The sequence below is a fragment of the Lepus europaeus genome, chromosome 2, assembly GCF_033115175.1.
Source record: "Lepus europaeus isolate LE1 chromosome 2, mLepTim1.pri, whole genome shotgun sequence".
Taxonomy (NCBI): Eukaryota; Metazoa; Chordata; class Mammalia; order Lagomorpha; family Leporidae; genus Lepus; species Lepus europaeus.
Window position 1 is genome coordinate 84,124,749 of NC_084828.1, and position 24,989 is coordinate 84,149,737.

Consider the following 24,989-nt stretch of genomic DNA (forward strand, 5'->3'; position numbering starts at 1 on the left):
ACTGGCTCAACATGTAGAAAGTTCATTAACAGCGTCGCCTCTCATCCTCCTCCCTGGCTCAGGTAACCACGAGGAAGTCTTCACAAAGCGGAAACAATTGCCAGACGGTCCTTAAACATGTACATATTTTTAAATCTATGGTCCTCCTTGAGCTCAATAGCTGCGTCCAGAAACCAAAACCAGAATGGAAGATTCCACCCACAGTCCACCTCTTGGCAGCCCAACTCTGAACACACAGGAAATTAACACAAACACAGCCAAATGCAGTGCTTGGGCTGGCTGATCCTGATGACTTCCTAAAGAACATAGCTCGGCAGAGGCACAGAAGGAGAACTCCACTGGGATGCATCTGGGGATTTATTGTGGGCTACACAGAGAAATAAAGTGGTTCACCTAGGTTCCAAAATACAAGACAAAGCTGTCCTGGCACTGGCAATCCTGCAGTCAGAATACTAATTTTTTTTCTTTTTTAGGTATGAAGGAAATCCTATTCCTCTGCGTTCACTTTTGGCGGAGTTGGGAGTAGAAGAAATAGCACAAGAGGCAAAAGGTGCACTTTGATGAGGAAAGCATTTTCCAGGGTTCTTCAGGAAACTCTTCCTCACCTCTCCTCAGTGTTTTCTAGCTTATGAACTGCAATAAAGCACGCTATGTCATACAGAGGTAGTCCTTTTCACTGGACAGTCTCAAGGCAAGGCCGCAGTTAAAGATGCCGGCACAGGTTCAAGGTCAGGCCCACGCAGGAACAAAGCAAATCTACTCAATAATTTCTAACATAGGGGACATTTGCCTATTCCCTGGAAACAGGATTATCCCCGCTGACCTGGGCCCCTGCCAGCAGGCCCGAGAGCTAACCGAGGGACTGGGAGCCGGCGTGGAAAGGCCTCAGGAAGCGAAGGGAGGCGGCCATCCTGCTTCCCTCCGCTGAGAGCCGTCTCTCTGCCTCACGTGAGGGCTGGACAGCGGTATCAGGAGGAAGAAAGGGCAGTGGTGGGCACTTGGCCGGGAACTGAGGCGGGGCCAGGGCCGGGGTGGCTGTGCAGGCCTCCGCCTGGGGGTGATCCCTGGAGAACGCCCTGGGTCCATGGCTAGCAAAGCCGTCTCCCTTCTCCCCTTCCTGCCCACTTGCCCTCCGTTATCTCCACTCAGCACGCATTCCCTTGCCGAAGTCCTGTTCCCTGCCAAGAACTCAGCTGGGGCTGGGGGTTGGAACATCAAGACAGAAGTTTTCCGAAAACCTGAAGCGGTTTCCTGAAGAGCACTGAGTGAGACCTAAGTGAGATGGCCGCCCCAGCGGTGAGGTGGGGAGAAGCCTGCCCCGGCCCCGTGAGGCCAGTTGGCGGGAGCGTTCCCGGACAAAGGGGCGACAGCGTGAGGAGGGCCCCCTGGCCGGCCCGGGTAGCACAGTGCAGGGCCTGCAGGAGGAGCGAGCAGAGGCCGGGACCGCCCCGCTGCCGGGCCTGGGCGGGAGTGGAGGGGAGAGAGGGCTGCGGTGACCAAGGCCGGCCAGCGGGTCGCCGGAGACACGGCTGCGGAGGCCCGGCCTCCGAGCTCCAGCGTCCGGCCTGTGGAGACCGCGCCCTCCCGGCCTGCGGAGGAGCTGAGTGACAGCGCTGAGCCCTGCCCGGCTCTGCCCTTCAGCCTCTCCAGCGGGGAAAGAGGTCAACCGTTCCACGATTTCAGGAAAGTCCACAACTCCTGTGACTTCATAGTGGGTCCCTAGGAACCACACCAATGCCGACATTCCATGATTTGATGAGAGAGAGAAGCCTCTTTTGCGGGTTAAATGGAAAAAAAGAGACGTCATTTCTCTGAAAGTGAGCTAACATCGTCGGGGAGTGACGTCACCTAGGCTTGCCGATTTATGAAGCGGAAATAACCATGAGGCCACTAAGGGTGTTAGGAGTGACGGTGCTTGTGAGACACGCGCTCGTGCCCAGAGCCAGGCCGGGAGCCCAGCGCCAGGGTCGCGGGAGCGCGCGGGAGCGCCCGGGGCCGCGCGGGGGAGGGGCGAGAGGGCGGAAGGCCTGAGGAGGCGGGGCTAAGAGGTTGGCTTTGTTCTCGCCCCGCCCCCGCCCCGCCCTAGATATCGCGAGAGGGCGGGCCTGCTTGGCTTGGGCGTCAGCGTCGCTCCCGCGGTGGGGCTCTAGGCCGGCCTCTCTCCGCGGGCCGCGGGTAAAACGCCGGCGGCGAAGGGCGCGCGAAGGGCCGCCAGCCGGGCGGCGTTGGCTCTGGCGTCGGGGTCGTTGCGGCGTGACAGCGACGCCCGGAGCCGTTTCCGCGACACCAGGGGCGGCTGCTTTCGCTGCGAGCGGGCTCTGCGGCCGCCTGGCGGGTCTCTGCTAAGCGCCCGACCCTTCTCTTCCCGGACCTCACGCCAGCAGCGACCCTGAGCCGACAGCCGGAGCTACCGGCAATGGCGGCCTCGACGGCCTCGCACCGGCCCATCAAGGGGATCCTGAAGAACAAGACCTCCTCGACTTCCTCTAGGGTGGCCTCGGCCGAGCAGCCCCGCGGGAGTGTGGACGAGGAGCTGAGGTGAGAGCCGGGGGCGCTGGGGCCCCGCCTTCCCGGCCGCGCGCCGCCGCCGTTACCCCTGGGACCCGAGTGCGGCCGGCGGGCGGCAGCGTGGACGCGACCCCGGCACCGCCCGGGGCTCGGGTCCTCAGTGGACGGAGTGACTGTAAAGAAGGCAGGAGCCGTGGCGTTTACCGTTTCCTTCTCTTAAAGTATATGTACACGAATGATGTTTGGAGCCTTGAACTTGATGTGATCGGAGAGCTTAAGCAATCAAATTTTAAGTTTCAAAGCTTCCCCTGTTATTTCTTAGCCTCATCTCTGGGGTAATCTGGGATTCTTCATTACTTAGTGTGCTTACTTGCCTTGGGGGCCCTCTCAAGTCCTAGGCACAAGCTGTTAAAAGACACCTCAAAGAAAGAGACCATGTCCCCATTAAGCATCGGGCCACACGCCGCTCTCTCAGTTCCTGGTTTGTCATTGTCCCTGCGCTAAGAGTAACCAGGATTTCTTAAGTCCTTGATCTATATTTAGTGGGAAGCTATTTGTTGCTCGACATTTTTGCGTCTGCGACTGGAGTTTTCGATGCTTTCTAGTTTTTGTTCCTGTTCAGACATAACGAAGCTCACAGTGCGGAGAGGAGCAACTTAAAGTGCTCCAGTGAGATTTTGGTCGCTTGAGCCTACTCTGCAGGTACACGTGTGAAAGGATGTTGCCGGGAAGCATTGTGAGTAGTAGTAAATAATCGGAAAGAACCCGAGGTCCGCTAGAAAGAACTGGTGAAATAGTCATTGTAGTGTATGTGTGTATAATGGGACAATTTAAAGTGTGAAATAGACACTTATGCAGAGAGGAGGATATGTAAAGTACAAAGCTCAATGAAAAAAAGATTTACAGTATAGCATAAAAACTATGCCCCTGGGTCACAAGTGCAAGGGGCTAAGGTATTACAAGATATTACAATGTAAGGATTGTGCAGTCTGGAAAAAAGGCTTGAAGTTTCTGAAGTTGGTGGTCATGAAGCTGAGTGTGTTCCTGAGCTCTTCGACTATTGGAACCAGAGTGTTCCTGTAAAAAGGGTCACATTTAGGACCATAGAAGGAACTGGTACTTGGTGGTGATTAACTGTGCGGTGACCTGCGTTACCTTGAAGAAAATATTAGGTAGGGTTGCAAGGTTTGAGGTTGTCCAGCAACTCCCTGCCCCACTCCCTTTTGGGCGCTTGAATCTTGGATTCTCTCACAGGCAATTTTCCAAACCCTGTTTGGGGTAAGCCACTTTAAATGGAGGGTTGTGGGGGAGGCGCATGCGTTGTAGGTCATGGGACTAAGAAAACAATCTCACCAGAACAAAACTATAATAGGAAGAACAAGATAGTTAAAAGATAAATAAAATAGCTGCAGAAGGCTCTAATGTAGCTTCAGGGAGATCTGTCCCACTGACTTTGGAGTTTGTTATTCTCCAGTGTGAGCTGCTTTTTGTCCTGCAACCAAGTGATTTATTCTTTTCCTGTTTTTCTGCTACCTTAACTTCTACTTATTCTCACCTTTGATCTGTTGTAATTTCCCATGACCCCATTGTATGGATTGGCCTGTCTCCAGAATTGCCTAGGGTTTGCATCCAGGACTTTCTGTCAAAAGCCACTGTGCTAGACTAACTCAGCTACACTTGGGCTGTATACTGTAAGGAGCTACTAACAGGACAGATTCACTTAAAAGGGACTTTTGCAAGATGGGTGACTGATTGACTTGTCTAGTTAGAGTTGTCTTTAAAGGGAGCTACCAAGCTCTCATTTATTGAAGTTCATTATGTTTGGTTCCAAGTGGTAAAAGGAGATGGGCTTTTCATGGTCAGTATTACATGACTGTAAAGCCAAGAAATTAATTCTGTTAGTCATGTAATATACATTGTGATGTCACAGTTCATGCAAACAATATTAGCAAATATAAGGACCTCTTTGGGAACAAAAGTACAGTTGAATGCACTTGAAGCAAACTTTATAATGTTTATTACAACCAGTATTTTTATATGAAAAGGACTGAAAATAGACAACTCTTGGAATTACAAGGCACTTAAGATTTAGAAACTTTAAGAGATAGTATAATAGTCTAACTTGATATGTTAGACTAGAGTATAAGGGTGAAGAATTTGATATTCATGTGAAAATGACCAGAGGTCTAAGTCTGTTGTTAATTGTAATAATTATGTTCTATGAAGTCCCCCATACATTGAATTAGTACTGAACCCTTGCTCTTAGGGGAAATATGGGATTAGGTTCCTGTAAGCCTCTGGCCACAACATTTTCGTCAACTGTGCAATATATAACCTTGTTTTCTGTGTTTCTACTCAGACACTAAATTTAACACATATTGTTGGTTATTAACATTACATTCTCAGCCAAGAGCACTATAACTCACGCCTGAACAAAGTTTCTGTCTCCCTATTTTCCCTGAAAGTCACATCACAGCCTCCCTGAATTTAGGAAGTTAGCATTTTTCACTTGGGACCATAGCGAATTTACCAACAAAAAAAAAAAAAAAAAAAGTCCTAAAGGAATCATGAAAAGAAATTTTGGTCCCACCCAGGAACACACCATCTCAGCTGTGAATCTGGACAGTGGGCAACTCTGACTTCTTTCTGCTCTGCAGATGTCTGTGAGCAAATGCTAAGGTACCTCAAATACTGGTTTTTAGGTTGCAGATAAATTTTCACAGGTGAATTTGCAAATAGAGAATCCAAGAATAATGAGGATGAATGCTACCTTTACTGGTATTAGTGTTCTCTTTGTACTTTACATCAGGACTGTTATTTTCAGTGTATCATTTCCTTGGAGGTACCATGAGGTACCATTTCTTAAGGATTGATTAAATTAAAACTGGATAGAATCTGTGAATCCATGTAATTTAGCATAATTATCTCAGTACATTGCAACCCACATCTAGTGGAAACACCAGTCTCCTCTCCTATTGAATATAGAATTCCCATTCTTTCAGGATACCTTGAATATAGTGCACAACTCAAGGTTTAACTTAACAGACCTTGAGTATGTATGTGTATTTCATTGAAAGCAAAAAACCATTGATTCTAAAATGTATCACCAACAAAGAAATACTGTCAATATTATTATAAGTTGCCATCCATTTTAGATACATTCTTCTACAGAGATATTGAAATGTGAAAAAATGTGCATTTGGAATTACTGAAAACATGTTAAATTCTACTAAGGCCTATCTTATAAGAAGTATTACTCTTTAGGGGTTAATCTGGGTAATTGCCTGGGTTTGAGTCCTGTCTGCCATGGCAGACTATTAGTTAGGATTTCTCAGCGTGTGTTTGCATGTGTGTGTATAAACTCCTCATTTTAAGTACTAAATGAGTTAATAAACTGTTTAGCCTAATACCTCACTTTTGGAAATTAGTCTTACTGTAATAGAAATAAGTATAGGAATCTAACTTTTCCTACATCTCAATGGATTGTTCTATACCATCTGGGGTCCACTACTGCTCAATTCAAATTCTGTAGTAGTCTAAGGTAGTTCAGGCAAATTCTGCTTGAAAAACTTGTGTTTGAATTAATTTCCTCTAATATACTTTAAAAGATGCTCCAAATTTGTCTTTCTCTACCTATAAAGAGGTGTGGAATATTACAGTCAGGATCTCACTGAGTAAAATAAAATTTGTTTTCCAAAAGTTTCTTTTTACTTGTTTGTAATTGCTTCTGTTAAGTCTTTAACTGGCAATGGCATCAGTCTTCAAAAATCTTATATTATGTCAACCTGTGTATATTGAATTTTCATTTAAAGGGAAGAAAAGCACCATTTATGAAATATACAATTAAAGTTTATCACCTTCAAGCAAAAATCCTGCTTCCCTTGCCAACAGGCAAAACTCAAAAGAGCAAGTCACAGCAACAAAAAGTATGTGTAGATTTTTGAAATGGCATCATGTGAGCTAACAAAGTGAAAGTGAGAAGTGATGACTTTGAGGACCAGATTTAGGTTGTAGGAAAACCAATCACTCCGGGGCGGGGGTAGGTTTGGAGGGGGTGGGTGGACATTGAAACCAGCAGGTGCTTTCACCATCACAGCAGATCTGCCATGTAGTGCTGGTGCCTCTATTTTTGTCTGTGGAGATACTGGCCCAAAGAAGGTCATTCAGTTCATGATGGTATTGATATTAAAAGCTCAGGCTCACTCCATGGTTTTGTTACTCTAAAACTAATGTTAATTCTAATTTTCATTTCTAATGTCTTCTGCTGACAGTTTCTTGAAACTTCACTTTCTACTTAAGACTTGCTAGCATTTTAGGGATCCTGTTTTTTCTCCTCTTAAAATTTATTGATTTAGGCCGGCGCCGCGGCTCAGTAGGCTAATCCTCCACCTTGCGGCGCCGGCACACCGGGTTCTAGTCCTGGTCGGGGCACCGGTCCTGTCCCGGTTGCCCCTCTTCCAGGCCAGCTCTCTGCTGTGGCCAGGGAGTGCAGTGGAGGATGGCCCAAGTTCTTGGGCCCTCCACCCCATGGGAGACCAGGATAAGCACCTGGCTCCTGCCATCAGAACAGCGCGGTGCGCCGGCTGCAGCGCGCCTACCGCGGCGGCCATTGGAGGGTGAACCAATGGCAAAAAGGAAGACCTTTCTCTCTGTCTCCCTCTACTGTCCACTCTGCCTGTCAAAAAAAAAATTATTGATTTATTTGTTTGAAAGGAAAAGTAACAGATGGAAAGAGAGAGAGAGAGAGAGAGAGAAATCTTCCATCAGCTGGTTCACTCTCCCAAATGGCCGCAGCAGCTGGGGTGTGCCAGACTGAAGCCAGGACCTGGGAACCCAATCCAAGTCTTCCACTTCTGTGGCAGGGACCTAATTACTTGAGCCATCACCTGCTGCCTCCCAGGGTGTGCTTTAGCAGAAAGCAGAATGGAATCAGCCAAAGAATTCAATCCAGGTGCTCCGGGTGGCCTCTTAACTGCTACATCATGAGTTTACCAAAAAAATGAAACTTATGAAACTAGATTTAACTGAAGTAGAGAACTGATTGCTTTTTAGAAATGCTCATTCTGTGTCAGTTCTTAAATGTTTCAACATCATTTAGATTTCGAATCTTGTAGGGCAAAAGTAGAAGGAATTCAGTACAAAAACAGTTTTAACTTTTTTTCAGAAAGCCATATCTGAACCCAATCCCTATAGTGCTAAGTGAGATCTTGTTTTAGTATTTTTAGCCCAAGATTTTGAATTTTAAAGTCATAAAAACTGCTTTATAGGAGCCGGCGCCATGGCTCACTAGGTTAATCCTCCACCTTGCAGCGCCAGCATCCCATATGGGCGCTGGGTTCTAGTCCCAGCTGCTCTTCTTCCAGTCCAGCTTTCTGCTGTGGCCCAGGAGGGCAGTGGAGGATGGCTCAAGTGTTTGGGCCTGCATGGGAGACCAGGAGGAAGCACCTGGCCTCTGGCTTTGGCTCAGCGTAGCTCCAGCCGTAGCAGCCATTTGGGGGGCGAACCAACGGAAAAAAAGACCTTTCTCTCTGTCTCTCTCACTATCTAACTCTATCTGTAAAATTTAAAAAAAAAATTCTTTATATTTACATGGTGCTTTTATAATTTTGTTTTACAGACATTATTTCAGTTGATTCTCTTAACACTAAATCATAAGGAGGACTATTATTAAAACCCCATTTTATCATTATTTCCATGTAGATATAACCCAAGAGAGGGTGTTTCTTGGATTTGTTTGTGGTAATTGGGACTAGTGAAAGGTAACTGGAATGTAAAATATCTGTCTCTCAATTAATTTATATTTTTTGTTTCCTGCCACAGAATCAGCTATTAGTATGATAGGCAAAAGCCCAGGCAACTGAAGAATCAATACTGTGAAAAGTAAGGTCTGTTTATCCAGGCTAGTTTAATCAAGTGAGGTTTTGTGGACCTTGGAGACATTTTAGTTTGATTAGTGAAAATTCAGGTGACTTGGGTGGATATCTTTAGGAGTTTTCATGCTAAATGACTAACAATGCAATAGAAATGTTTCCATGCATAAAAATAATGACCCATGTCTTAGTTTTTAGCTTCAAGTAAGTGTTTTAAGATTTTGACCGTTTCGTGGTGAAGAGCCTTTAGGCAACTACTAACGTTGTTTTGTTGGGAGAAGTGGGAATTGTCTTAGTCACATGTGAAATACCTGTCTAGGCCATCCTTAGCTGCAAGAAAGTGCTGCACTGCAAGGCCAGCCCCTGACTATACCACTTCTTAGCAAACCCTTCTTTTCTTTCTTTATTTGAAAGTCTGAGTTACAGAGAAAGAGGGAGAGACAGAGAGCTTCCATTCGCTAGTTCACTCCCCATATGGTGGCCTGTGCTGGGCCAGGCCAAAACCAGGAACCAGGAGCTTCTTCTGGGTCTCCCACATGGTTGGCAGGGGTGAAGTAGTTGGACCATCTTCCTGCTTTCCCAGGCCATTAGCAGGGAGCTGGATTGAAAGTGGAGCAGCTGGGACACGAACTGGTGCCCATATGGGAGGCTGGCACTGCAGATGGCAACATTACCCTCTATACCACAATGCTGGCCCCACAAACCCTGGTTTTCTATAAAAAATAAACTGAGCTGTAATTTTTTTTTTTTTTTTTTTTTTGCCAAGCAGAGTTAGACAGTGAGAGAGAGAGACAGAGAGAGAGAGAGTTATAGACAGTGAGAGACAGAAAGAAAGGTCTTCCTTCCATTGGTTCACTCCCCTAATGGCCGCTATGGCTGGTGCTGCGCCGATCCGGAGCCAGGAGCCAGGTGCTTCTTCCTGGGCTCCCATGTGGGTGCAAGCACCCAAGCACTTGGGCCATCCTCCGCTGCCCTGCCAGGCCACAGCAGAGAGCTGGACTGGAAGAGGAGCAACCAGGACTAGTACCTGGGGTGCCGGCGCCGCAGGCAGAGGATTAGCCAAGTGAGCCACAGCGCCGGCCGGAGCTGTAATGTTTGTGATCTAATTCTTTAGTGGTAATCTGAATTTAATAAAGTTTTTGTTGTAGTTTTATGTTCTTAATTGTTTATGTTACAATTGTTGTAGATATCTCTGAAGAAATTGTGCCAAGGAAATATTCTTGATTTTTTTTATATATTAATGGTATACTGTAGGTCAGAAATCCTTATCTACTGAGATAAGACAATGTGTAGATGCCAATATTAGTTTTTAATTCTATAGGCCAAATAAAGACTAAGGATACCTTGGTAGTGTTTTAAATGCTTGATAGAGATTCTGAATATTTTTGCTACATAGGCACTAAATGTTCTTGTATTATAGCATATTATTTCGGGCTTTCACCATATGTAAAAATATATAGAGGATGGTAGTCAAGTAGAAGTTGAAATATGGAATTTGGATGTTAATAAATTTTAGATGTGCATTTTATTTTTTACTGAATTGAGGAATGTTTTCTCTTAATTTCAGTAAAAAATCGCAGAAGTGGGATGAAATGAACATCCTGGCAACTTATCATCCAGCAGACAAAGACTATGGTTTAATGAAAATAGATGAACCAAGCACTCCTTACCATAGGTAATGTTACATAGAAGTTACTCTTTTTTGTGATTTGTGTTCCATATTGCATTGATAGCAGCTTCTGGATAACAACTGATTGGAAATTTTTATTTTATATTTGTTACTATACCAATAGTTAATATCCTGCATAATTTCTAAATGACAGTGTAAGTAATGTATAACTTTAAAATTATGGAATCTGTTTTGTGCATTATAATTATAGTATCAAACATTTATTTTTGTTGTACCTCAGTGGTCGCTAGCTGTTAATGATGCATACTATTTAATGAGTTTTGCCTTCCTAAAGAGGAAGGAGGAGATTTAGGCTTGTCTGCTTCCCGAATGGAAATCATTCTCTTTAGAAAAAAATACCAGCATGGGCGGTAACTCTTTTAACCCTCTGAAAGACAGGTGGTCATTGCTACTATTCCGTTTGTATTTTTGAATTTATGTAATGTTATGGTTCAGATATTCTCATCATGATTTTTGGTAGTTTTGAGTTTCAAAATTTTTCAAATGAATTGTAAATTGTTTAAGAAGACAAAAATGCACCAACAAACTTTATAGGATGGAAATTTGAAATAAGTAGAATTAACTAAGATTATGCTCTAAATAGTATCTACAAACAAATTTCTACCTTAAAAAATTTAAAAATTAAAAAAAAAATTTTTTTTTGGACAGGCAGAGTTAGACAGTGAGAAAGAGAGACAGAAAGATCTTCCTTTTTCCATTGGTTCACCCCCCAAGTGGCCGCCACAACCGGTGTGTTGCAGCTGGCGCACTGCGCCGATCCAAAGCCAGGAGCCAGGTGCTTCCTCCTGGTCTCCCATGCGGGTGCAGGGCCCAAGCACTTGGGCTATCCTCCACTGCCCTCCCGGGCCACAGCAGAGAGCTGGACTGGAAGAGGAGCAACCGGGACTAGAACCTGGAGTGCTGGCGCCGCAGGTGGAGGATTAGCCAAGTGAGCCGCGGCGCCGGCTTTAAAAATTTTTTAAAAAAGATTAAAAGAAACCCACAGTAAGACTAAGATATTTTGTCATTGAAGTAAGACAACCTAGATCCAGAAGTTACCATTAAAATAGAATTACTGAAATTAAAAAAAAAAATTTATTTATTTATTTGAAAGAGTTACGCAGAGAGAGAGAAGGAGAGAGAGGGGTGGGGTCTTCCATCCAATGGTTCACTCCCCAATTGGCCACAATGGCCAGAGCTGTGCCGATCCGAAGCCAGGAGCCAGGAGCTTCTTCTGGGTCTCCCACACCAATGCAGGGGCCCAAGCACTTGGGCCATCTTCTGCTTTCCTAGGCCATAGCAGAGAGCTGGATCAGAAGTGGAGCAGCTGGGTCTCAAACTGGTGCCCATATGGGATGCCAACACTTCAGGCCAGGGTGTTAACCTGCTACACCACAGTGCCGGCCCCCATACTGAATTTTAAATCAGTGAATGAAAACTTTGGAAGCTAATTTGAGATAACTTGATACTATCAAAACAATTTTAAAAGAATAAGGATGTTAAAGATAGTGACAAAGGTAGAAATGAATAATCAAATAGATACAAATGATGAGACTCAATGCTAATGAAATCTGAGGAAAAAAATAGACATATTTATGAAAAAGCTTATCGATATTTTTTTCCCAATCACAGGTATATACTTTAAAACTATCTTAAAGCCTCTGTTGAACCAGAATCCAAAATCGGGGTAATTGTGGTAGCCATCCTATGTTTGTCTGTGTTAGTTGTACATAGTTGCAGCCATGATTTTTTTTTTGACTGTTAATATTTAAGATATAATAAATGTGAATGAGAGATTTGATACTGCTTCTCCACTCTGCCCCCAAGTATATCCTTATTCTAAGAGTTGCTGAAGTTATTTAGACCCTATGTAATTGAGGATAAAGTATGTAAAGACGTTTCTTCTCAGTTTTTATCAATTCAGTGCTCAGTTTTTCCATTCCTTCCATTATTTTTTTTTTTATTTAGCAGAAGATGCATTTTATAGAAAGATTATATTATACTACCTAAGAATCTTACACTGTTAGTAAAAAAAGTTATTGCTTTTATTTACATATACAAGCACATATACAAGTCTTCTGTAAATTTTATAACATAACCTAGAACATATTAACAAATATGTTTATTTTACCTGAATTGCTTTAATTAAATCAAGTAATACATGGGCATTTATTCAACTTCCCTTGGGAAAAAAAATAACATCTTCTAAACTATAGCCTTATTTAATTTGTCTTGATTAACCAGGAAACATACAAAGTATTTAGCTCAATTCTGCTTTGTATACTTTTCAGTGGCTTTAAGGATTAATGGTGCCCGCCCCGCCTTTACAGAGAACTGGAGAACAACTTTTTATTAGCAAATAGAGAGGGAAAGCTCAGGTCCTTTGGATCTAATTTTTTGTTTTTTCACCCATTTCTCTTTTATTTTTTTTTTCTTAAAGATATATTTAATTTGAAAGAGTTACACAGAGAGAGGAAAAGACAGAGAGTGATCTTCCATCTGCTGGTTCACTCCCCAAAGGGCTGCAATGGCCAGAGCTGGGCCAGACAGAAGCCAGGAGTCAGGAGCTTCTTCTGGATTTCCTATATGGGTGCAAGGGCCCAAGCACTTAGATATCTTCCACTGCTTTCCAAGGCACATTAGCAGCGAGCTGCATTGGAAGTGAAGCAGCTGTAACTTGAACCAGTGCCCATGTGGGATGCCAGCATCGCAGGTGGCAGCTTTACCTGCTACGCACAATACTGGCCCTGTTTTACCTATTTCTTACATCTAGATAGATAATTTGCCTCTATCTTAAGGCTGAAAGACAGATATATTCTAAAACCAGGCAGTGGTTTATTTTGCATTACTTGTTTTCTCCCACTAGATGGAATAATTGAAACTTGTTAGTATTTTTATTTTTTTCAGATGTTTCAAATTTTCTGTGTTTATTTTTTGGTTGGATTATTAGTATTTTAATATACTTTTAAATTTATTTATTTGAAAGGCAGGTCCTGTTCACTCCCCAGATGCCCATAACAGCTCCCTTGCTGAAGCTGGGAACTAGAAACTGGATCCAGCTCTCCAACATAGATGGCAGGAACCCAATCATTTGAAACTCTGAGGAACTATATTAGCAAGAAGCTGGTATCAGGAACCAGATGCCAGTATTGAACCCAGGCACTCCCACATGGATGTGGGTATCTTAAATGGTATCTTAACTGCCGAGCCAAAATGCCTGCTGTATTTTTTTTTAATCAGTTGGAGCCTTTTTCTTGATTGGTGCTATACTTTTAAATATTTGTATTGAATAGAAATGATTTAAAGTTAAACCTCAAAGATGATAACAGTAAGCATATTGATATTTTAATTACGCTGATAGAATTACATTTTTCTGTCTTGTTTTCTGGTTGAACAATCATATTAATTACATTATGCTTGCCTTCTTAGTCTGATAGGTGATGATGATGATGCATACAGCGACACAGAAACCACTGACGCCATGACTCCAGACACCTTAGCTAAGAAGTAAGCACTGCTGACTATAGAGCATTGTCACTTGTGCTGTTTTAATTGTGCTGAGTTGAAAACATTAGTTGTACAAGTGCAAATCAAAGACCATGTTAATCTAGATTATTTTCATACCAACTTTTATAGTCTTGTTTCTTGATTACAATCAGGGTGTGCAGGTGGTAGGAAGATTGTAGTACCTGAAGCTGGGATACTAAGATATGTCAGTTTCCTCTGTGAGTGACTGAGTGAGTGAGTGAGTGTGTTTAATATCCCACCACCCACATTTTGAAGATAAAAGCAAAAAAGCTAGAAGAAAAGTTAATAAAACAATATTCTTTTGCTGTTCATTGATTTCTTGTACCCAGTCCATTCTTCTTGTTGTTCATTGGTTTCTAAACCCCTTCTTACTCTCTTGCTTTTTGTTTTCCTCCTTAGGTTATTGCTAACAAATTAATAATCTTTAGGTGTTTTTATGACATTCAGAAGTTGACTGAGATAAATAATATAAGAATATCAAAATGTTAATTTCCTTGCAAATGATTGTTGTATAGATTGGCTGCGGCTGAAGGCTCAGAGCCAAAGTATCGGATTCGGGAACAGGAAAGCAGTGGAGAGGAGGATAGTGACCTCTCACCCGAAGAACGAGGTAGTGAATTTATTTTGTTCATTGCTTGCAATATAGTGCTATTAAGTTTTGCTGAAATAAATCTGCTATCTGAAAGATTGGCAAGTGGTTTTCATTTGGGCGGGTAGTGGGGGGAGGTGAGTAGAAAAATGAAAAGCAGTGTTGTTATCATTCAGATTCTACTATATGAGGGTTTCTCCCCTCCACCTCCCAGTTTCAGGAATTTGGGGATATACTGCCATCTTTAAAATTATTATAAGTATTCTTGTCTTTGTCCTCTATAGTGCTTGGTATGGAGTAGACATTAAGTAAGTACTGATTTAGTGCTTTTAGATTGAATGTTTATATGGTCTTGAAGTGGATGTGGATAACTGTAAGAGCTAATTTTCTCACTGCTTTTGCTTTTTCTGTTGTAGGACAGTGATGCAATTAATCAAATGAACCAAGATGGTCAGATGTAAAGTAAACAGCTTTATTAGAAGAAAAAGAGGAGTAGTGTCATAGAAAGTGAAATAGAGCCAGCCCTCTCTGTAACGCGTCAGAGAGGATCTGGTAGCCCAAACGGCTCATGTGCAGTTGAAGGCACTGCTCCCCACTCATGGTTTCTATTCTCACAAGTAGTGGTGGTTGCATTATGGAGGCAGGGAGAGAAGGAGCATGTGTTACTTTGTTGCTTTTTGTGCTATTCTAACCAAATGAATGTATAATCTCCAGAATTTGAAATTGTGTAGTCAGCCTCTCTGCATCCTCAAATTCAACAACCTCAGATCAAAACTAGTAAGAACAGAATAGTGTCTTTATTGAACTCCATAAGCACAGACCTTTTTTCTTGTCCGTATTCCCTAAGTGATACAGTATAAGCAACAGCTAATTACATAGCATTGTATTGCGTTTTATAAGTAGGAATGGCTTTAAAGTATATCAGAAGGTGTAGGAAGGTTATTTGCAAATACTATGCCATTTTGGTTTTGAAATTGTATTCTTTATTTATAATAATTGTACTTTTGTTTTTCTGCGTCCTCTAACTGCACTTCTGCATTCACAGTTGATCTGGACTGTATTAGAGAAGGGGCCTTGATAAAAAGACCAGAATAGGAGCTCTGACCATTTGTCAGTGTTACTCTAGGATATTTTAAAACAAAACCTAAAGAGCATCTTTCCTCACTCTTTTTTCTAACATCCTCCCTAAACAGAACCTGTTAGTTTTATGAAATGCAACATCTAACCTCTTGATTCCTGGGAAAAAGAAACTGCAATGGCTTGAAGTTGACACAAGACTATACAAACTATACCATTCTTCTAGCCGGCACACTTACAGTGTGGCGTTGCAAAAATGCAGTGGAGGTGGGGCTTGACAACCAGGCTCCATCTTTCTCCTTGTAGCAATGGCCAAGCTGCCTTTTACAACAAAGCACCGCCACTGAATCCAGTCCCTTCTCATCTCCCAGACCAGTCAGTCGGTAGTAGCCAAAAGACGAACTAATTTCTAGCCTCTCTTGGGAACAGACAACTTTTTTTGTTGTTTTTACAAGCAAGTAAGTCCATGTTTCTCTTTTCCAAGATTACCGATGTTAGGGTTTTCTGTGAAGTCAGTGCTTACTTAGCTCCCTAACAGCCGCTGCGGCTGCTTGCTGTAACAGATTTCCAATGTGGTGTGTTTTTAAGCTTCACTTGCTCATCCTTTCATTTTAAAACATTTTAAACATTTCATTTTAAAACATTTCATTTAAAACATTCATCCTTGCACACTCCTCACTTCTGAGTTTTTCAAAATATTGGAGATTTCCATTGGAAAGAGTCTTAGGTTATCATCCCAAGGTAAACAAATTCTGTTTCCTCGATCCTTTTGTTCCCTACATAACAAGGGTTTTGTTTTGTTAGTCTCCAGTCCCTGTCCTTCAGTTAACAGTTCATTGGCTTACCTTCTACTGATTATGTAAGTGATTTGAGTATCTGTAGATCTTGGAATCTACAGGAGATCCTAAAACCAATTCCCCCATGGGTGGGTACCAAGGAACGACTATGTACAGTTTGTTTTCAATTATTTTTTATTAAAAAAAAAACAAAAACAAAAAACTAAGCCTCTCTATAGGGGAAAAGATAGAAGAAACACACACAAAAAAGAAGAAAGTAGAATTATACTTAAAGCTTTGCGAGTGGGGACTACCTGTACTGGGAAGAAATTCAGGCACTTGAGAGCTAAGACTCCAAATATTTGCTAGTTAACTATCAAGATCTTTGTCATACATGGCTACCGAGGTATAATTTGCGGTTATTGCCTAAAATCTTAAGAATATAGTCTGTTCAACAAAACTGATAGTCTGAGCCTAATATTTGTATGAGAGAAATTTTACATGTGGCATATTCTCACCTTGTGTTATTTATCTTATCTACTCTCAGTGACTTCCTGCCCTATTTTCCCAAAATATCTTCTGAGGGAAGGAGTCTTTGGAAAGATTTTAAAATGAAGATTGTTTGTAGAGTGTGTTTCCTCATTATTCTCTAAAATTAAGATCTACTGAGAAAAAAATATTCTTAACCTGTATTGTCAGCTTTTAGGGTAATTGTTGTTCAAGTTACAGTTCCAGAGTCAACCAAAAGAGGGAGTCATTTGACTAATGAATTACATGTGTGTTTTTTGCCTTAAACAGTTAAATCTGAAAAATCATTTATTGACAGTAAAGAATCCTAGAAAAAAAATTTTAATTGCTAAATTAAGATTATTGTCTATGGAGTTAGACAAATCTAAGTTTGAGCTCTAAGTATTTTACTTGGCTAATTTGCTTAATTTCTCTGAGCCTCAGTTTTCTGATTTCTAAATTGAGAGCTCTAAAACTTTTTAGGATTGTTGGCAATAAATGAGATAAATCCTTTAAAGCACTTGACACTATACTGGCATATTGTAAATGCTGAGTAAACATTAACTTTTAATAAATGAAAACAGAAATTCCCCATAAAACATGAAAATAAATATAAAAAGAACAACTGACTTGTTGAATTCATATGTCATATGGATAGTTGACCATGAATAGAACTGGGCCTGAAACCAAACTCTACTCCTTTGCATTATGTTGCTCTACTACCCAAAGATTATAAATAAAATGAATATTGATATTCAAAGAAGATTGAGACCACTTAGAAACTCTCTGTGAAATGAATACTTTGTATATTTTTAATTATATAGCAAGTCTTGAGTATTCCCAAATTAGAATATATTTATTACAAAGCCAAGTTTTACTGTCTCTTATAATTAGAAAAAAATTAATTTTCTTAGACTTATAGGAGTACACATAGAATTCACAAAAGGGAAATACTCATGAATAAGAAATTGCAAATTAAAACAGCATCATGATACTTTACTTTCAGATCAAAAAAAGATTAAAAAGACTAACAATTTCTCTTTTAATGTAAATGTGGAGAAATAAGTTACTTATATATTGTGGGTATGGAAAAGGATCTGGCCATTCTGGAAGACAATATGACAATATACAAGCACACCAGAAGCTTTAACAAGAAAGTGTATACCCTTTAATATAGCAATTCAGTTTTTACGACTTATTCCAATGTCTTTCAAAGTTTTCTGAAAATATTTTTGACCAAGTCACATTCAGTATACATACATCACATATAAAATTATAAAATTAGGGGCCGGTGCCGTGGTGCCATGGGTTAAGCCCTGGCCTGAAGCACTGGCATCCCATATGGGCACAAGTTCAAGTTTCGGTTGCTCCACTTCCAATCCAGCTCTCTGCTATGGCCTGGGAAAGCAGTAAAAGGTGGCCCAAGTTCTTGGGCCCCTGCACTCAAGTGGTAAACTCGAAAGAAGCTCCTGACTTCAGATTGGCTTAACTCCGGCCATTACAACCATTTGGGGAGTGAACCAGCAGATGGAAGATCGATTGATCTCTCTCTCTCTCTGTGTGTCTACCTCTCTCTGTAACTCTGTTAAATAAATTTTTAAAAAATTATAAAAGTAAAAATTTCACAAAACATCACTCACTTTAATCTGTGCGATGCATTCTAATACATATTTTTTTTTCATCTTTTTGAATGTTGGTTGTAACTTTCTAAAGAGTCATGATGCACAGTTCGAAAACACTGGCTCATATTGAGAAAATAATAGAATAAATCCACAAAAAGCATATTAAAACATTGAAACACAAAGGGAAATCAGAAATCCCTTTAAAATATATTTTATTGCAATTATACATTTTTATGGGATAGAGTATGACATTTCAGTGCATTTATACAGTGTGTAATGATCACCTCAGGGTAACTGGCATATTTATTACCTCAGACATTTATCATTTCTTTGGGATGGGAGCATTCAAAATATCCTCTCTACTAACTATTTTGAAGTATATTGCTGTCATCAGCCATAGTTACCCTATGCTATAAAACATTAAAAACTTAATCCTCCTATCAAACTGCACACCTTTACCTATTAACCAACTTCTCTCCATCTTACCTCCAAACATTCTCAAACCACCCCCAGGCTCTGGTAACCACTATTGTACTCTCTATTTCTATGAGATCAGATTTTTATTGGAAATCAGAAATCTTTGCAAATAAGGAATTATAACTCAGTGCCTTGTCACTTTAGTTATTTGCTATTTGAAAGGCAGAGTTAGAATCTTCCATCTGCTGGTTTATTCCCCAAATGGCTGTGAAGGCTGCAACTGGGCAAGGCCGAAGCCAGGATTCTAGAACTCCATCCAGATCTTCCCTTGTTTTCCCAGATGCATTATCAGGGAGTTGAATCAGAAGTGGAGCAGCCGGGACCCATGTGGGATGCTGGTGTCACAGGCAACAGCTTAACCCTCTCCACCACAATACAAGCCCCGCTTGTTACTGTTTAAAAATCATATACGTCTGCTATGTACATGAGAGAATGTTTCCTGTTTTTATATATATATATATATATATATATATATATATATTTTAAAGATTTATTTATTTATTTGAAAGAGTTACACAGAGAGAGAAGGAGAGGCAGAGAGAGAGAGCGGTCTTCCATCTGATGGTTCACTCCCCAGATGGCCGCAATGGCTGTAGCTGGGCCGATCCAAAGCCAGGAGCCAGGAGCTTCTTCTGGGTCTCCCACTCAGGTGCAGGGGCCCAAAGACTTGGGCCATCCTCTACTGCTTTCCCAGGCCATAGCTGGATCAGAAGAGGAGCAGCCGGGACTAGAACCGGCACCCATATGGGATGCCGGCACTTCAGGCCAGGGCATTAATCCTCTGCACCACAGTGCCAGCCCCCTGTTTATATATTAAAACTATGATATAGTTCTTGACCTAGAATTAACCACTGTTAATTGTTGTTTAGGATTTTGCATATGTGCTTGTATATGTATGTGTACAGGCTTTGTACATAATGTGTATATGGTATTATAACATGCTTTTTTTTCCCCCCATTCAACTCCTGATGAGGAAATATATTTAAATTTTATCCACAAATATAAGTCCTTTTTTTTTTTTTAAAGATTTATTTATTTTTCACTTGAGAGTCAGTTACACAGAGAGAGAGGAGAGGCAGATAGAGAGAGAGAGGTCTTCCATCCACTGGTTCACTCCCCAGTTGGCCACAAAGGCCGGAGCTGTGTCGATCCGAAGCCAGGAGCCAGGAGCCTCCTCCGGGTCTCCCATGTGGGTGCAGGGGCCCAAGGACCTGGGCCATCCTCCACTGCTATCCCAGGCCATAGCAGAGAGCTGGATTGAAAGTGGAGCAGCCGGGACTAGAACTGGCACCCATATGGGATGCTGGCGCCTCAGGCCAGGGCGTTAACCCATTGTGCCACAGTGCCAGCCCCACAAATATAATTCCTAATAACTCTTACTCCTGTTGTTCTCTTGAGATACACTTGAACCATTTAAAGCAGCAGTTAGCAAACTTTTCTGTAAAGCACCAGGTAGTAATATTTTAGATTTTGTTGTCTGTAGCATTTTTGCAAACTACTTAACTGTGCCATTGAGCACAAAAACAGCATTAAACATGATGAAAACAAACATGACTTTCCAAGTAAAATTTAGTCTCTTGAGCTGAGACTTTCTGAGCTTGCTTTTTTGTTTTCTTACAGAAAAAAAGCGACAATTTGAAATGAAAAGGAAGCTTCACTACAATGAAGGACTAAATATTAAATTAGCTAGACAGTTAATTTCGAAAGACCTACATGATGATGAGGAAGATGAAGAAATGTCGGAGGCTGCAGATGGAGAAAGCATGAATACAGAAGAATCAAATCAAGGTTTGTTGTTTTGAAAGTATCACTGACACTTGTGAGCCTCTCTGCCTCAGATATAATTTGATTTAAAATTGCAGGAGAAAGCTCATATTTTACTGTTTCTAAAATTTCAACTCCTGTGGCAAATTTCAAAAAAGTTTTTAAGAGCATTTGTTAACTTAAGACCATATGTTACAGTATGTGACTTTGTTTTATGATCTACTTGGCTTTGGACAAGGATATCTGTCATTTTTAAACTGTATTTTAAATGTTTTCAGGTCATGTTTTGTTGGAGTTTTTGTTTTCATTTTTTATTTATGTAAGACACAGAAAGCTCCCATCCACAGATTTATTCCACAAATGCCCACAATGGCCAAGATTGTGCCAGCCCAAAGCCAGGCATTCCTTCCAAGTCTCCAGTATGGGGGGCAGGAACCCAGTTAATTGAACCATCATCATTGCCTCCCAGGGTCTATATTAGCGGGGAATTAGGAGGCCGAGTGGTGAATCAAACCCAGGCACTCTGGTATGGGATGCAGATGTCTTTGCTACATTGGTGTCCATCCCAGCAACAGGTGTTTAATGTGGAAGATATCTTTTACATCCCTTTAGTTGGAGAGCATGTCATATCTTTCCAGTGTTAATTCTCTTGGCTGTTGGATTGGCAGGCTATGTGATTTTTTCTAAGTCTTGAAAACCAGCCCTTTGTAGCGACTCTTTCCCAGTCATAGGAAGTAGACTTTACTTATTTATTATTCTGAAGGTGAATCTTCTTTACCACTAATGACTTTTTAAGCTTATTACCTACTCTTCATATTTAAACACTGATGCTTTTCGTTGGTGGTGCAACTTACTTTATTTATGACACTGAGAATGGTTAAGTCTTAGGAAAGTAAACTTATGTTATTGTCCTGGTGAACATAGTATGAAACATAAATAATTCTGTGATACAAACTGGTGAGTCACTGACCCATAATAGTGTCAGATTATATTATTTTTGGTTATTCATGTTAAGTAGTAGTTATTACATGTCTGTCTGCCTTTTAAAAATATATAATCCATTTTTAGATGACCTATATCTCCTGTCTAACTGCCTTGGAGTCTTTGTTTTCTATGTTACCCATGTCTTTATGGTTTCTTTTGGTGTATTCAAGTGAATCGTTTCAACTTTTCATCAATTTCTATTCAGACTTTCGACATTAACTCTTAGTAACAATGGTAAGACTGTATGAAAACCCCTGTTGCTGCTGCAAATTTACACCTGCACCAGTATGCCAAAAGTTAGAGGGCTTTCCTGTCCAGTCCTGTCCTGTTCTTTCTTTTCAGTTTCTTTTTTAAAAAAGATTGATGTATTTATTTGAAAGGCAAAGTTACAGAGAGAGAATCTTCATTTCCCTGTTGCTTCCCAAATGGTCACAATGGCCAGAGCTGGGCCAGACTGAAGTGAGGAACCAGGAATTTCATTCAGGTCTCCCACATAGGTGGCAGGGGCCCAAGCACTTGGGCCATCTTCTACTGCTTTCCCAGGCACATTAACAGGGAGCCGGATTGCAAGTAGAGCACCCAGGAATCAAACTAGTGCCCAGATGTAATGTCAGTGCTGCAGGCTGCAGCTTTACTTGCTGCGCCACAACTCAGGCCCCTCTTTTCCATTTCTTAAGCCATTATTATTATTATTATTATTTTTTTTTTTGACAGGCAGAGTTAGTGAGAGGACGAGACAGAGAGAAAGGTCTTCTTTCAGTTGGTTCACCCCACAAATGGCCGCTACAGCCAGCGCTGCACCAATCTGAAGCCTGGAGCCAGGTACTTCCTCCTGGTTTCCCATGCGGGTGCAGGGTCCAAGCACTTGGGCCATCCTCTACTGCCCTCCCGGGCCACAGCAGAGAGCTGGACTGGAAGAGGAGCAACCTGGGCTAGAACACGGCACCAGCCCCAAGCCATGACTTTTAAAATGTAACTGTGGCCTTTTGTCCATCTCTGTAAGACATTAAATCTTGCACAACACTTAACTATATTTTTCTTTGTAAGTTAGGTGATTAAAATTTGTATTCACTCAGTGCCTGATTTTTCTCCAGTAGAGATGTACTCCTACCATAGGAGTATTTCTTGCTTAGTATCATAAAGAAATCTATAAGGGTAGGAAAAACTACATAATTAGGCTGAGGGAAGTAAGTTTCTTACTTATTAGCTACCCTTTTTAAGCCCTTAAAACTACAAGATTTTAAAATCTCCATGTCCTATAGAACCTATTACCTTTTCAGCATTGGCAGTCTCTTTCCTAGCCTCCTCTCTTCCTCATTCCCACTTTTTCTATCACATTTTAATAAAATCTTTTCATATGTCTGATACTGAGTTATAATAACCACTTTGTTTTCCACCTGAGGTTTCTTCACAGAAAGGATCAACCTGAAACCTGTTTGTCCTATAACCAAGTACACTCCTGTGTTTCTCTTTAGAATATTTAGGAGGGACCCAGATTCATATTAGTTGAAGTCAGCCTGTATGAAAGTATATCGTAATTGGCTAGCAGTACACAACAAGTTATGTTGACTTTTGTTTTACTTTTTGCAGGATCTACTCCAAGTGACCAGCGACAAAACAAATCACAGAGTTCATAGAAGAGATTTCTTCAGCCTTGCAGTTGTTTGTCAAATACAAACCCTGTTACTATGATACACTGCTTCTTGTTCTCCATAATTCATGACTTGAGTACCAAAATACATACCAGTTACTATATATTGCCAAGAATTAAATGATAACCTTAGAGACTGATTAGCTGGAAAATGCCTAACTGATACATATATCCTTGTGCCTAGTCCTACACCACAAATACAGCGTAATGTCATCAGTCCCAAACTGCATTACTTTTGTAAGAACACTGGTTAATTTGTATAAGATATTATATAGCTTTTTATGCTTTAGAGGTTAAATAGTGTCTTTTGGGGGAGAAGGGGAACTAATTTATTTTCATCACTTCTAGATGTAGTAGCTCTTATGAAAAGTTTGTTGTGTTTGTGTGTGTGTGTGTGTGTGTAAGATCAAAAAACCAATTGGAGTAACAGAATATATGGACTGATAAATATTCAGGCTGAAAGTATTTTAACCCTGGTCTTCAACTTGATTTTTCTCTTTATTTGAAAAGGATTATAACTGTGGGGTTTTCTGGTCTATTAATTTTAAAATTCCTATTGAGTTTTTTTGTTTCTGCAAAAAAAGGACTAAACTTTTTCTCATCAAAATTAACTTTTTTCCACAAATAAATTATCTACTTAAATGGATACTAACATCTGTTGTCACTGGGCGTTCTGGTTTTGGTTTTGGTTTTTTGTATACTGGGCAGACTGTCAGTTTTCTGAGTACATATAATTGTAACGTAGCCATCTCTTCATTCCCTTCATATACCTGTCTTAACCTCCTGCTTGTGTTTCCTACTCCTTTTCACACACATACAAAATCCTTTAGTTCTTAAAGGATTGTGAAGATTATCATGATGTTAGGGACTCTTCTTTCTCTTACTTCTTCTGTTGTTTGCTTTTATGAAATTCTTAACCATCAATGCCTATTAGTTATTCTAATATGTGAAGAAAGTAGATTGAGTAGCAGCAGTACTGTAGGCAGGAAATACAGTTCAACTGCTGAATTTCTCCACCTCTATAACTTAACAGCTTGCTAATGGAATTACTGTTAGTTTGTTTGACTTAATTAGACCTTTGAAAACAACTGAGGTTTTGCATGATGAGAGACTTGTATGTAACCAGTGATAAGATTCTTTCTGAATGTACAGACAGAAGTAAGCCTGAACACTTCTTAATTTAAGAACTTTAAATAGTCCCTGCTTTAAGGGAATATGATGATGTATACTATAACAAATGTACTTTATTCTTCTAACACAATAAGAATTATTTGGTTTTTTTTCCCTGAAATGAAGTATAGTTCCTGTGTATTTCAGTTTTGTGATGATTTTATTTCTAGTCAATTATTTGTATCTTAATTTTTTGTTAGTACCAAAAGAATCCATTAAGTAAACAGACCTTTAAAACAATTTCTGTATATTACATATATGAAGTGGCTTTTATTGAACAGCTTATCTTCCACTTGCAAGGTTATGGAAATATCAGTATGTTAAAGTAAATAAAAAGTGGGAGAATTCTTTGCTGTTAGACAAATGTGCTTATTATTTTGAATGTCTTTTCCCCCCAGCCCCAATGGGACCTAATCAGAGTACCTCTGAACTGCAGGTGCACTATTCTAACAGACATTTTAAGTACCTCATAATATCAGTGCTTTATAAACAAAGCTTTCTGAATTTAAGATGTTAGAGTTACCATGTGTGTTTAAACCTGTTTGGGAGATGTGGAGAGTCAGTCTGTGTGAGAGTGTGTGCGCTTGTGTAGGTGTCCCCAGGCCTTGTGTCTGATTGTCTCTTTTTGAGTTCCTACAAAGTATCCATATCCTCTGTGTTTGTAGAAAGTAAGTGCTATGTGGTGAAAAAAGATAAGAACTTTAACAACTCAATCTTCTAGTGTTATCTACAAACTATTTCTTGATACTTAAATCAAGCAAACATATTTCTGGTTTCAAAAAATAGGTAATTATCTC

General features: G+C 40.7%; 1 protein-coding gene across 1 annotated transcript; it reads left to right on the forward strand.

Annotated features, from left to right (window-relative positions):
* Positions 1–2,155: 2,155 nt before the first annotated feature.
* Positions 2,156–23,422, forward strand: PPP1R2 (protein phosphatase 1 regulatory inhibitor subunit 2). Its single transcript, XM_062209888.1, has 6 exons — positions 2,156–2,538; positions 9,946–10,053; positions 13,477–13,554; positions 14,091–14,185; positions 20,244–20,411; positions 22,962–23,422. Exons 1-6 carry the CDS (start codon positions 2,417–2,419, stop codon positions 23,006–23,008), a joined length of 618 nt encoding a protein of 205 aa, XP_062065872.1. The 5' UTR covers positions 2,156–2,416; the 3' UTR covers positions 23,009–23,422.
* The last annotated feature ends 1,567 nt before the right edge of the window (positions 23,423–24,989 follow it).

Coding starts and splice junctions, on each gene's coding strand:
- PPP1R2 (XM_062209888.1), top strand. CDS start 2,417: ATGGCGGCCTCGACGGCCTCGCACCGGCCCATCAAGGGGATCCTGAAG. Junction 10,054..13,476: donor CCAAGCACTCCTTACCATAG/GTAATGTTACAT, acceptor TTGCCTTCTTAG/TCTGATAGGTGATGATGATG. Junction 13,555..14,090: donor CCAGACACCTTAGCTAAGAA/GTAAGCACTGCT, acceptor ATTGTTGTATAG/ATTGGCTGCGGCTGAAGGCT.